This window comes from Lonchura striata, chromosome 19 (assembly GCF_046129695.1).
Source record: "Lonchura striata isolate bLonStr1 chromosome 19, bLonStr1.mat, whole genome shotgun sequence".
NCBI classification, from domain to species: Eukaryota; Metazoa; Chordata; class Aves; order Passeriformes; family Estrildidae; genus Lonchura; species Lonchura striata.
The window spans coordinates 5,114,025-5,127,993 of record NC_134621.1 but is presented as its reverse complement, the minus strand read 5'-3'; the positions used below and the strand labels follow the sequence as shown (position 1 = coordinate 5,127,993).

General features: G+C 58.2%; 1 protein-coding gene across 1 annotated transcript in view; it reads right to left on the bottom strand.

Moving 5' to 3' along the window:
* CASKIN2 (CASK interacting protein 2) overlaps positions 1 to 12,376 on the bottom strand; it is a 33,138-nt gene extending 20,762 nt beyond the window's left edge. Inside the window, exons 1-2 of the mRNA XM_021554335.2 lie at positions 12,248 to 12,376; positions 9,488 to 10,193 (exon numbers count right to left, since the gene is read on the bottom strand). Coding sequence (XP_021410010.2) covers positions 9,488 to 9,581 — 94 coding nt within the window. The 5' untranslated portion in view covers positions 9,582 to 10,193; positions 12,248 to 12,376. The remainder of the gene's footprint in view (positions 1 to 9,487; positions 10,194 to 12,247) is intronic.
* Positions 12,377 to 13,969: the final 1,593 nt, after the last annotated feature.

Sequence of the window (13,969 nt, the reverse complement as noted above, 5' to 3'; positions counted from 1 at the left end):
CTCCCCCCTCTCGCCAGCAGCCCTTGGGCAATCAGCTGTCGGCAGCCCGGGACTAACCTCAGACGGCTGCTGGCGGCTGGTTTGGACTCACACGGTTAAAAATACCTTGCGGATGCCTTTCCTCAACTCTGACCCCGCGAGCCGGTGCTGCTGCCAGCCCCGCTCAGGGACGTGCCCGGCGGGGTCCCCTGGAACAGTCACAGCCTGGGCTGTGCAGGGACATGGCAGCTGCTGCCTGGGGACTGGGTTTTCCTAAGAACCAAGGATTTCCCCTTCTGGGGGGCTGCTGACTATTCTCTATTGTCAAACTGAAACAAGGGGCTCAGCTTCCTGAAGGTTCCTTCCAGCAAGCGATGCCTGCACTGTCCAGCTCTCTCTGAACTGCAGCTTCAGCAAAATGTCTCCTTCCCTCCAGGACAGACCCAAACCGTGGCCTCTGGTTCCTGCCAGTCTCAAGGGATGCTGGATGGGTGACTGCTCCTGCAGATTCCATGGTGTTGCAGCCGTTTGTGGCATCTGCATTGGGAAAGAGTGTAAGGATCTCACTCAGCAGAGGCTGCTCAGCTCCCAAGCCATGGTGGACATGAGGGATCCCTCTCCAAATCCCTTCTCCAGTGATGGTGAGGTCACCCAAGGCACCTTGCTGTTCCCATTCCCTGTGCAAAGGTCACCTACCAGAACTTGTGAGAACTGACTGGCTGTTCCATGTTGCTGGCAAGTGGGAATGGGAGAGGGGTGGTCCATCACTAGCAGGTACAGGCCAAGCTCTCTCATAGCCCATTGCCACTCTCTCCTTTCCCTCTCAAGACGGGGAAAAGCGTTGTCCATACCCAGAGTGAGAGCTCTTTCCCAGACGGATCAGACCCTCCATCTGCCCGCCTGGGTTTCTGGCTAGACAATGCCAAAATGGGAGAAGCCATCACCAAAATCCGGCCCACTGTGTTAGCTGGACTGGGATATTTTCACGCATCTGTGGCAGTGAAGGATTTGCCTGGGATCCTGGTCTACCATGGGGTTTCATATGCAGTGGACAGGAGAGGGACATGACAGCTACATGACCAGGATGTCCTGCACCACCCTGCATGTCCCCACATGGAAGCAGCAATCACTTAGCAGTTAGGGACAGTCTGTGTCCTGGAGAGAGGCATCACCCTGTTCTGGGAGCAGGAATCCACCCCAGGACCCCAGAGCCACCTTCCCATCCCTTTGGGCCCGTGGTGACTGCTGAGTTATTCTGGGCATTGCGTTCCTGACCCCCTCCCCTCATCCCAGCTGCTCCAGGGCCATCAGGGAGGGCAGCAGGTTCCTTCCATTGCCCAGCCCGGACGCCAGAGCCGGGCAGCAGCTGCTTGGGGACCAGCTGGGAACAAACACGGAGCAGCCCCATCCCCCCATATACCTTGGAAGGGAAAGGGCTGAGTTACAGCAAGGACAAAGGCATCACAATACAACTCCAATAGAAAAGGAGCTGGATCTGAAGACTCCCAGTCCATGGGCTGAGCTCTGGTCAGCAGCTCCCCATAAAGGGATCAGGAAGGGGTTTGGGGGCAGTACAGCACCACCTCCCACCCCCCAAAGAACAGGCCCACCTCAGCATCAGAGATAAACAGAGGCAGAGGCAACATCCTCGGCTCCTTGTCAGACCAATGTCGTGCCCAGCTTCCCACAGGGACCCCTCTGCCAGGTCAGCCCCCTCCATCCCAGCCCTGCCCGGGCGCTCCCCACACCCCATCCCGACGAAGCGGTGGTGGGACACAAGCCAAGGCCTGCCTGCTCCCTGGACCCCTGCCGGGAACCCGATCTGTTTACGCCTTCCTAGCACGGCGGGTGCGTGTCGGGAACGGCCCCGGCAAGCCCGACTTGGCGGCGCAGGCAGGACGTGGGAGCAAGCCCTGAAACCCCACCTGCTGCCCCGCAGCATCCCGGGGCGGGTCTGGGGAGAAAGTGGGGGAGCACAGGGAAAAATGGGACCCTCTTGCCTCCATCTGCTCCTTTTTGCAGGAAAAGGCACCACTTCTTGCTCTGTGCTATCCCTCCTGTGGCCACGAGACCATGGCGGGTTGCTCCATCCCCAGACTTGGCAGGGAACAGCTTTCTGAGCAGTGGCAATCGTTCTGGGAAAGCCCTGGGAGAGCCAACTAGCCCTGGAAGCCTCATCCCTTCCTGGAAAACGAGGTACTGTTTTTGCGAATATAGCCAGCAACCTGTGTGGGTGCAGGGAGCTGATGGCCACATGCTGGTCCCTGTTCCAGGGTCTGGACTGTACCCAACTGGGGCTGAGAAGAGGCACCCATCTGCACTGCTCCTGGGGGGAGATGTTCATCCAGGACTGCTCACCTGGTGTGAATTCAGCTTCACAAAGCCACAGGCATTTGGAGCAGGCTGCAGTGGGACAGAGTCATGGCTTTGGGGACTCATAGCTGGACACCTGCTCATCCACACCAGGTTTGGGTTGAAAGGAATAGGGAAGCAGCTCCAGGATATCCATGTGCTGCTAAATATAACCAGTGGGACAGATGCTCCAAGACAGGGAGTTGTCTGCACTGTTGAGCAGGAAACTGAGGGCTCTCCCAATGCTTAAGTAGCTCTTGAGGTTTGGAGACACAGAGCAGGGTCAGAGGCAGTGCCTCATTCTGCGCAGGAGCCTCCTTCCCTCTAAGGAGGAGCGTCTCCCTTCTTTTTAAGCCAGCAGGATTAGCAGGTACTGGTTCAGGAAAGCCAGGAGGGCTCACGAAGCCCTTCCCATCTGTGTCAGCCCCACAAAACCAGAGCTGATTCAAACCAACCAGAGCAGCCTGGGTTGCAGCCCAGGACCATGGCTGTGCTGGACCCCGCACTGCTGGCCAGTGTCCCTGTGTTCCTGATGTAGGCAATGATTAGCCACCAGGAAGGACTCTGGCCCCTTTTGGAGGCCACTGAGGCAAGTGGTTCTCACGTGGCCTTGCCATGGTGAGGACACATCCCAGGTCCCTGAGGGGCTGCACAGGTTGTGAGTTGGATATCCTGCCCAGGGAGACAGGACACCCATAGAAGGGGAAGATCAGTGGGGCTCCCAATCCCCAGTCTCCATACTGATATTTGCAGCCAGTTCACCTTCAGGCTTATCCACACCTGTCCTAGCAAAGAAACAAGGCAATGCCCCACAAGGGGCTGCTGGAGGGGGAGAGTGATGCAGGCAGCCCCTGGGATAGATGTTCTGTGGGTGCAAGAGACACGTGCAGAGTGGGTGGCAGAGCCTGAGCCAACCTCACTGCTGGGGACACCTCAGTGACAGACACCAGATGCCCTTGCCATGCTCGCCAACTCCCTCCCAAGCAGACAGGGCCTTACACAACCAGCCGTGCCCAGCATTACGAAATCCCAGGAGTTTTCACCCCTCCCAGCACAGCCACCCACCTCAGGTGGCCGAGCCAGCCCCAGCTCCTGGGATGGCACCAGGGAGGACGGGGCAGGGGTCTGGGCATGGCACCAACGCCGGGGGCCACGTGCTCCCTGCACAGCCTTGGCTGGGGCCGCGGGAGCGGCGCTGGCAGGGCTGGGTGGAAGCACAGCCGGACGTGTTGCGCCAGGCCTGGGATGCTGCTGCGGGAGCCGCATGCCTGCCTCACGCAGGTTCTCCCTGTCCCTTATCTCGCCATCGCAGCCCTGCTCGCTGGCAGCTCCGGCCTTTCTCCCTGGGGTTGCAAACATCTCGGGGTGGCTGTGCACCCACCCTGGGCAGCATCCCGCAGGAGCGAGGGATGGGCCAGAGTATCCAGCCCTTCCTTCCCTGGGGAGGGTAGAGATCATACCGACAGAGCCATTTCCAAGCAGTTTGGGCATCTCCAGACAGGTCTGTGACTCACCATGACACCTCGGCAAGGCTTGGGTGATATTACAGCCCCAAGGTTCAAACAGATCCCTCACTCTCCATCCCAGGCATGATTTTTTAGGGAAGCTAGGATGGGATTTAGGGGGAGCCGGAATGCTTGCAACTCCTCCCCACCCTCTCACTTGCTAGAGCAGCCAAGAAAAAAAAAAAAAAGGTGGTTTATTGTTATTTAGTTTCTTGCCCCTTTCATACTCCTTTGCCGGAGTTTTTGCCAGCGGCAGGCCCCGGGTCTGGCGGGGATCCAGGACAGCCGAGGCGCTTTTAAAAACAAAGCAGGGCGCGTGCATGCACACATACACGCACGGCATCCAACCCCGCTTTTAACTCTTGCCGGAGCAACGCTGGTGGAAGCATCCATTTCCAGCAGGAAACCATCTTACACATGGCCCATCACCACTGGGATCCAACAATTCACCTCCCACCTCCCCAGAAAAGCCTCTTTGTGGCACCAGGATCCTGACAAAGAGGTAGCAGAAGTGATGCTGGTCGTTTTCATGGTCCACCAGCTCCCTCCTGCAACCAGCCAAGCCAGAGGATGGAATGCCGGTGCTGGCACCGTCCTTGCCACGTCCCTTCTCTGCAGCCCTGGGGAGCACTGTCCTGGTTACTGTGCCCGTGTGCTGCTGGCAGCCGGGCACACGGTGTCCCAGGGCTCGGGGCTGCTCTCCCTGTCTGCCTTCGAGCTGTCGTCATCTGAATTATCGTGTTTCTGGGTCAGACAGCCAAAACTGCCTCTGCAGCCCTTGGGAAGGGGCAGCTGAGCCCCGTGGTCTGGGCTGAGTCACCAGGAAATGCCCAAGGGATGGAAATTCCCCTCCTGTCCCAAACCTCAGCCTCCTGCCTGCGACATTGGGGATGGCTGCCAGCCTGGCTCCATTCATGGCCCTGAGGAACCTCCACATTTCCAGGAGATCCCAGATTCCCTGGCATACCCCAGCACTGTCTGGCCATCTCCAAAGGATGGCAGCATGGCCTGGAGCAGACTCAAAAGTCTCCATATTCATCCCCTTCCCCAGAATTAGCCTGGTTTTCCCCCCACTCTTTTACAGAGACAAGAAAAAGTCAGCTGCAGCGGCCCAGGCTGACAGCAGGGAGCACAGGCTGCCCTGCCAGTGGGCATCCAAAGACTGAGGACAGAATACAGACCTGGGACAGGAGGAGATGTGGAGCTGTGAACACAGGGAAATGGGGTGCAGAGGGGCAGGGGCTAGGCCAGCCGATGCCCAGCACAGGCTCCTCCATCTCCCTGTGTGATGCTGGTTGCTCCTGCCTTATCTCCTGCACTCGGCACAGCGACTCTTTCCCTGGCTCCGGGTGCTCCAGTGGCAGCCGGGCCCCTTTCCAAACACAACACCCGTTGGAGCACAGCTTTGAAAACCAACTATCCCTTCACTCCTTCCGCTGCCTGTGCAGGGCTTTTCTTTCCCAGCTAGAGAGGTCGGAATGCCAGGATGGGAAAACCCACCCAGCAAACACCGGGCTACCACAGGAGACCCCCACTTCCAGGGAGGTCGGGAGGAGGAAGAAAGGATTGACCCCACCTTGCCATGGAGCTGCAGCCCCACCACCATCCAGCCCCGTGGCTGCCGCACTCTCCAGAGCCTTTGAAGGCTCTTTTCTCCCGCTCCCACCACCCACCCACCGCAGGCTGGCTCAGGAGCAGGTCTGGGCACGCTGTGGGGTGGTGGGGTCCCCGGCACGAGGCCACCGCCAGCCCGGCTCCCCGGGCACAGTGCCTCGCCCCGCTCCTGGCTCAGTCCCGGAGGAAGAGGGAGTTTTGCCCGTTTCGGCAGAGTTTCTCAGCGTCTCTCCGCAGGCGTGCCCACAGCCTTTCCAAGTCGGAGCGCAGCTGCGGAGCCGGTCCAGCCCGTCAGACCTACAGCGTGCAGGGAGAGGAGGGGAGGACACAGCCAAAGACGCTTTGGGAACTCATCCTCGAAACTTGGGCTTCAAGGGACGTGGCCAGGGCCACACTTATGCTCGGTGGCAGAGCCGGGTCCAGCCATCTGCACTGCCCGTGACAGGAGTGGAGCAGGAAAGGTGCCCAGGCACCCCGGCCACTAGGGAAAGCCTTCGGGTGTAACAGAGCCTGACACGATAAGGATCCTGCCCAAGGCCAGTCTGGGCTTTGCCCTCCAGCCAGATCCGGAATAGCACCTGGAGTATCCGAGGGTTTGGGACAAGCCTCGCTTGGTAGCAGCAGCAAAGAGGATGGTCCTCCTCTGTAAGGGGATATGGCACACTGGGCTTGCTGCCTGGCACAAATGCACATCCAACAGCATCACAAAATAACTTCCACATTGCAAAAAAGGAGCAACTTCTCCCCCAGACAACTACAGACCTGCTGCTGTTGGGAGAAGCAGAAATCCCAGCAGGTCATAAAAGGAGGGCGGATGTTTCTGCAAAGGACAGGGACACAGAGCGCCAGTGGCAAAGGCTAACAAATCACAGGAGGGATATTAAACCTCACGCTTTGAGGCTTAAGCTGATACAGCTACTAGGGATTAGGAGGAAATTCAGGGGGGAGAGAAGGAGTGAGCTATCCCTCATCTGCCTGCTACAGTCTCACAGCATGTGGAGCAGCATCGGCCTTCTCCTGCCAAACTGGATGGTGGCAGCAGCATCAGAGGCACAGCTCTTGAAAAAACCTTAACATGCTTTGTGCTGCTGGGGTGCAGTAGTGAGAGGCTCCAACACAGATGTGGAGATAAAGCCAAAACCCCTCTCCAAGCTTTGCTAGCATTTAACAGCTTGCTAGGTCATGGCCCAAACACGGCTGTGTCCCATGAGCCCACCCCAGTCCTTAATATCTAAGGTCTGGAAAGCACCAACATAGCTGGTGAAATGGGGCAAGTGGCTGACTGAACCTCCTCAAGGCAGCAGCTGAACCCCAGCAGGGCTTTGCTCCTTGTCTTTGAGAGTTTCACACCAGTTTGCTCAGCTGCTGCCCTTTCTTTGTACTTTGCATACGTTTAAACAAAAACCTTCACCACTCCCTTGAGGAAGGCAAACAGTGAGTCCAGCTCCTGTGGCATTTCACAGCTCCTCCAGCTCCACACTATCACAGGGGCTCCCACTCTCCCAGCATCATCCCGGCATCCCCCCATCCCCAGATCCTGTATTTAGGGATAGGGACACCCAAACTTTGCTGGGCACCATCCAGCTCCAGAAGCTGTCGCCCCAGAGATCCCTGGCCAGAGGGGCTCTGCCTCTCACCTCCCCCAGGAGCCCCAGCCCCTCGGTGCTGGCCCTGGCTGGGCCAACTGGTGCATTGTTGGCGAGGGCAGCAGCCCAGGGACGTGATTGATCGCGGAGGAGAGAGGCCAAAGCCGTGATGGGTCGTTTAACAATTTCAATTAAACTCTGCAACGCTCCCGAGGCAGAGGGGAGGGAAGAGGGAGAAGGAAAATGAAAAGCGGGATGTTTCCATTGCCAGGGAACCTCAGCAAAGCACGGCTGGGCCAGCAGGAGCAGCCTGGCTCTCCCAGACCAGAACCCCCTCCCTGGCTGCAGGAGTGACCATGGCATCACGCTGATGTCCCCTTCCCGCAGGCAGGACAACTGCCCTTGCCTGCCCTTTTCCTCCTGGCTCCTGCCCCCAAAAATCTTGTCCCTGCCCGCCCCAGCACCTTGGAGTGAGAGGTGCTGTGACCCACTTGCGCGGGGAGGAGGCTGCGCACGGAGAATATTAAACGTGTCCCTGAAGTTCCCGCTGCCGGGACTGGCGCTTGGATTTTGCTTACGTGCAGTGACTTTTTTAGGCACAGGAAGCCCCAGAGGGCTGATCACAGCGATCGAGCTCCCAATCCACTGAGACAGCAGAAGGACTCTTAGAGGGATTTAAAAAAATATGTAATAAAAAAAAAAAACAAACCAGGATCTCAGCCTGTCATATGGAAAAGGCACTTTAATGAGCAGCAAAGGCAGCAAATGCTTGGCTCACACGGCATCGGTGAGAAGAGGGAGAGGGAACCATAAGGGACAGGGAGCAGTGATGCCCTCCATGCCAGGAATGAGCTTCCAGGATGAGGCAAGCCCCACAGCAGGTCAAGCACAGGAGCCCCACTGAGGGCTTGCCACAGTGGCCTTGGAGGGATCAGGGTTTTTCAGCCCCTCCTTATAAAAGAATAAAATGAAAATAAGCTGAGGGAGCTGCTGATGCCGCTGCAGCAGGGGAGTTAAACACACATGTTCACGTGGGTGCCCCACGGCTCCAGGGAGGGGAAGACTCCAGAGAGAAAACAGACAGGATTGAACTGTGAGAGAGTTACTGGAGGGTACAGGAGAAAACAAGTGTGACTTCACCCCTCTGGGTGTGCAGGAGGAGAGCTATGGGCACTCCAGCCTGCACACACTGCCTGGCCATGGGACACCAGCTTAGAGGATGGGGCTGCATCAGCCAGCAGGACACTCATGTCCTGATGTTACTTATTGCCTTGGGGGTGTCCTTCCACCCATCCACACAGACAGACTGCTCTTGTTCAGCTCAGGCACCTTGCACAGGCACAGTCCTTGAGCAGCATAGGCAATGGCACCCAGTACCTTCACCCAGGGAAGGGGCACCAGATGCTTCTGTTCTGGGGAGGAGGTGGCTCCCAGTCCTTCTGAAAGCCCAGCAGTTGAGATTTGCAAAGTTTTGGCTCTATCAAAGCTTTCTAGTAGATTACCCAGGGGAGCTGATCCCCTCCTCATGTTTATAATTCTCAGCCTAACTCACGTTTCTCCACACCAGCCTCTCCTCTCTGAGCTGCTCCTAAGAAGCCTTAAAGCTTCTCCTGTCTGAGTCTCCTCTCTCCCTCCTCTGGACAGCTTATTCCCCTTCAGCTTTCCCACCCACCCCCACGAGACCCCCCACGATGAGCAGCCTTGGCAGAGGTATCCACACTCCCACAGCCCGGGCAGACAGGGTGCACCTTCCCCCAGCCAGACATGGCATCGAGAGCCCTTTTATTTACTTTTCCCAGTTTCCTTCTCTTGGTCTGTCAGGAGAAACAACCAGGAGCTCTATACACAGGCTCCGTGGCACTGGCCACGATCTCATCCACCTTTCCACCCTCCCCATCTCCTCTAGACGCCGTGCAGCGTTTGCAGGACCCCAGTGCCCTTGGGGACCCCCCCGAGCCCCCTGTTCACTCCAAGCTCTGCTTGCTGCTGACCTTTCTGAGAGCGCAGGCAAAAAACCAGCCCTGCTGAAGGGTTAAACATTACCAGACTGAAATTCAAGGCTTGACGATTGGTTCCAGTCGACTGGCTGAGATGATAATTTTTCACAAGATAAATACGGCTGGGAGTGAGCAGCAACCGCTAAAGACCCTTTGTAGCAGCGTCCCCCCCAAAGCGGTTCACTTCTCCCTGCCACGGCTGCTTCCCTTTACCCATCCCTGCTCAGTGGCCCACACTCCAGGGCCCCTGGCCCCGAGCCCAAGGGGAACCCCAGCTCAGCTGGAGGATTGCTTACAGCCCAGTCATTCATCCGCACGGGCTGTGCTTGCACTCCCGCCTCCAGCCGCGGCATAACTCATGTGCCGGGGGTCAGAGCCAGCACTGGCACCCCGGGACTGGCAGGAGTGCCCAGCCAGGGGGAGGGAGCCCACATCTCTCTGCCCAGGTACTCACTGCTCTTGGACGCCTTGATCTTGACCACCAGTTTCTGCACGCCAGGTACGTCCCCGTTCTTCACGGCCTGGATCAGCTCCTGCTCGCGCCCCATTGCAGGCAGGTGGGAGCAGCAGCAACGTAGAAACCCTCAGATCCCAGAGGTTTATAAAGCCATGGGAATAAGCCCCTAATTCCTCAAAACACACTTTGATGTGAGATGAAATCCAGGAAGAAAGACACTTTACAATCCCACAGGGCATAAAAACAAGAAGGAAGAATTCTTTCTGCTAAGGGCAGAAGTCCCTTTCTGCATCAGGAGGAGCAGGATCCAGATGGGGTTTCGTTGGAGAACATGCAATCAGTTAAAACAAAAAATACTTCAGTGCTTGGGGACAGGCTCCCAGCAGCACCAGAACTCTGTGAGACAAAGCCCAGCGGCTCGGGGCAGGGTGTCCAGCGCTGGCAGCATTGGGATGCCCTCAGCCTCTCACAGCACTCCTGGAGCCAGAGGTGTCGTGTTTTGCTCCCTTCAGCAGGCTCTGCTGCGCTGACGAGTCCCTAATTCATCCCAAAGGGATTACGGGCTCGTTGCCATCTGGAAGTTATAGATCCTCCCTCTCTGGTGCTCATTAGCCCCTTCGTTTCGGCATTCCTCTCTGTGACGGCACTGCAGGCACGCTGGGGAGCCCCGGCACGGCCGAGCCCCGGCACGGCAGCCCGGGACCTGCGGAGGGAAGAGCAGAGTCAGCCCCCAAAGGCCATTTACCTCCCGGCTCCATCGCGACAGCTTTTGTATCCGTGCTGAAGAACGAATACTTTGACTATATTTAGTCCTGGAGGGACTTGGCTCATCCTTATGTTAAACAGAGAGGGGAGAACCTGTGGAGGAAACTTCCCCAGGGTGCTGCCCCCGGAGCGGGACAGGGCACAGCTCCTTCCCTGCCCTCCCGGGGCCACACACACCACGTCCTCCCTAAGGGCAGCACACGGGGCTTGGGGCACACAACATCTCCCCTTCTCCTTTCCCGGTGGCAGCACACAAGGAACGGAGCTGGGAAGGTTTGGCCAAAAAACTTCACCCATGGGAGTGGGTCAGCCTGCCTTGCACTCTTCTCCTGTGCAAAGATAAACCGTCACCCTCTAAACTTCCCTCTCAATGCCTTGGGACCCAAGACACTTCTTCACCAGTTCAGGAGCACTCTCTGGCCCCAGTGAGGAGCTGGGTGTAATTCAGCAAGACAACTGTGCTCAGAACAGGATCAAGGCCATATCCTGCCAGCCAGGGTACCCTGGAGAGGGCATGGGGTCCTGCAGGAGCAGTTCATATGTCCCAGCCTGTGCTCCCACACTGCACCCGGGCTGCCCAAACTGTGGGGCAAGAAAATCCCTCCTAGTTAGGGCCATGCATCTGGCAGGCTGCTCCGACACCAGGGAGGAGTGTGCGTGCAGGAGAGCAGGGAGCACACACCCTGCCAGCTGCAAGGCTATCGCCAGATCACTCCACAGCTTCCCCTCTGCCCATCCAGAACGGACCAGAACCAGCTGATGGCTCAGTGGAGTCTCCCTTCCTAGAGCGCTCGCCTTGCACAGTTTATGTAACAGCGACTGTTGCTTCCTCCGAGCAATCGAGGTCACTGTTCAGAGCATGGAAATCACAGGCAAGACAAGGCAACAATGACAGGTCCTGTTGGGGTGGGGGCAAAAACCAGAAGGAGAATCCCATGGCATAGCATTGCTCAGCCGGGAGCTGCAGCTCCCCATAAACATGGACCCCTCATGGCTTCCCCATGTTCCTGCACTCCCCAGGGTGCAGCAGCACAGGGCAGACGAAAACATGATCCTTAGCTTCTGAGACAAGGGATTCCCACAGCAGGCTGGGGGGTTCTCCTCCCACCCATAGCTCATTTAGCTGATGAATCCCTCGGCACTGTAGCTGGTGACCGTCGGGTTCATCTGTCACCTCCCCTCGTCCTGGGGCACCTGCACAAGCTTATCTACCTTCGAACAAAGTTTCAGCCACTTGACTGGGACTAACCTCTCGCTGCACACAAACCCCCTCCCGAAACCTCCTGTGTTGCACCGTCTTCAGAACTATTTCGTTAAACCCTGTGCACTGCATCCAGCTCTGTGCCGCTCCTCAAGAACGCTCACAAGAAGCGAACGTGAGCGTGTGAGCGGGTGAGACGACTTTACATTTGAAAAGTCTGCTCGCTCTGTTGGAACGCGGCCCCGGAACACGCGGGGCACGGCGGGCAACTCGGAGGGACCGAGAGCTCCGAATGCCGACCTGCACCTCCTCAGCCTCCCCGGAGAGGAGCGGCGAAGGTAAAATTCGAGAAACGCTCAAAGCTGGCAAAAGCAACAGCAAAACATCCCTCCCACACGAGCAGAGCTGAGCCTCCACCCCAGGAATCCACCTGGAGAACTAAAGTATCCCAAACATTCTCTCAGCCAACGGCAGCGCCGGGGGAAAAAAGGAGGGAGAAAAGGGGGGAAAAAAACCCCAAACAAACCCAAACCAGTTACGTAAGTGGCGGAGGAAAGATGCAAAGGAGCTGCAGGCATCCAGCCGGGTCCCGAGGGGCGCTGGGGCAGCTCGGTTCCCCCGGGAGCTCCGGCCCCGCTGCGGGCGCGCCCGGGGCCCCCTCGCTGCCCGCCCGGCCCCGAGACCCCCGGGCGGGCGCCCCTTCCTCCGGGCGCGCTCGGGGGGATTTCTGCCCCAGCGAGGCGAGTTGTTCCGCGGCTCCCGGGGCGAGCTGCTCCGCCGGCCCCACTCACCTGGCGGCGCTCCCAGCCCGCCGCACCGGGGCGAACCGAACCGCACCGGAGCGAACCGAACCGCACCGGAGCGAACCGACGGCACCGGACCGGACCCGTGCGGAGCCGCTCCGGACCGCGGCGCACCGAGCAGCGCCGAGCCCAGCGCGGCCCGGCCACAACTTCCCGAGCCGCGCGGGGCGGGAGCGGGGCCGGTACCGGAGCGGAGCCGCGGGTCCCGGCGAGCAGGCGGCGCGGCACTCGGCAAAGTCCCGCTCGGGCCGGCCCCGTCCCGGCAGGAAATCCCTCCCCGGCCCGGCCTGATTGGAAAAGCCCGGCGGGTTGTGCGGCGGGGCCGGGCCGGGGCGGCTGTCACTCACCGTGATGCGGCGTCGAGCGGGGCAGGGGCCGGGCCGCCCATCCCGCCGCACCGGCACCGCTCCGCCCCCGGTTGGGCTGCCCCGGGCTCCCGGGCATCGGCTCGCTGTGAAGGGGATCCGGCTGGACGCACAGCGCGGTCCGGTACCGGCGACGGGGAGCGGGACCGGCGTGGGACGCGACCGACCCGATGCTCCGGGACCAGCGGGGTTCGGGACCGAGCGGGTGGGAGGTTCCCCACTCTCGATCCAACTCCGAGTTCGGGACCGGCTCCCTCGGGAATCCTCCATCCTCCTCAATGCAGCTCCGAGCCGGTGGTCCGGGACTGGCATCGTACGGAACCGACCTAGTGCTTGATCCGGGGTTGGTGCGGTGCTACAGGACTGGCCTCGGAGGGAGGTCCCCATCATCGATCCGGGAGCAACACGGTGGTCTAGGAACGAGCCCTCCCTCACCTTCAGCCCCAACCCTTCCCCTTCAGCCCTTTGCCCGTTCTGCCCCCAGCCCCCTTGGCAGAGGGGCTGCATAATGCCACTGAAGCACCCATGGGACCAGAATCCACCGATCCCCAGCAGTCCAAGCCCCAAATTAATCCTATTCTCACAGAGCACTAAGACCACCAAAAATCACCCATTTCTGCCAATCTTCAGCAGAAACAGCAGAGCCAAGTGCTCCCTCGAGCACAGTTATTTTAAAACAAGAGATTGCCTAATGAAGCTGGACAGTTTTTGTTGCATGATACGACTGGATTATCATCAACTAATCAGATTAAAAACACACGGAGGCTTTGGTTTTATTCACTAAATGGCCAGCCCACAGCTCCCTGGGGGAGTTGCAAAGATTCCACACCTCTTTAAACCAGGCCTGAGACATTCCACCAAATGATGGTTTCATGAGCAACTCCAATGAGGGGGATCCTTGGCAAGGAGGAGGGACTGATGTCTCCAGACACACCCTGTCTTTTCAGCTCACGAATAAAGAGATTATTATGCACATCTAATTATAAATGTCAACATTTTATGGCTGCTATGCTGAAGCACAAAGCTCTAAGTAGCCCTGCTAGAAAGGGCTGTGAAGTGAAAGGTCTTGTTATTCCTCCTCTGAGTTTTTCCAGAGCTTGTAAAGCGCAGTGACATTTATAATAATCCCCTGAATTTATGTGGCACCTTTGGTCCTTCTAAGGATCTTAATTAAGCTTTGCAGCTCCCTGAGCACAGATTAAACCCATTTTGCAAAAGAGGAGCCCAGGTCCTGTTTGGTACAAAATGCATGTCCCATTTCAGGCAGGGGAAGAACTTTTTCACCCCAGCAACCTCCAGCACACACTGTTACACCACATAAGGGCACAGCACCCCAACACCCCCA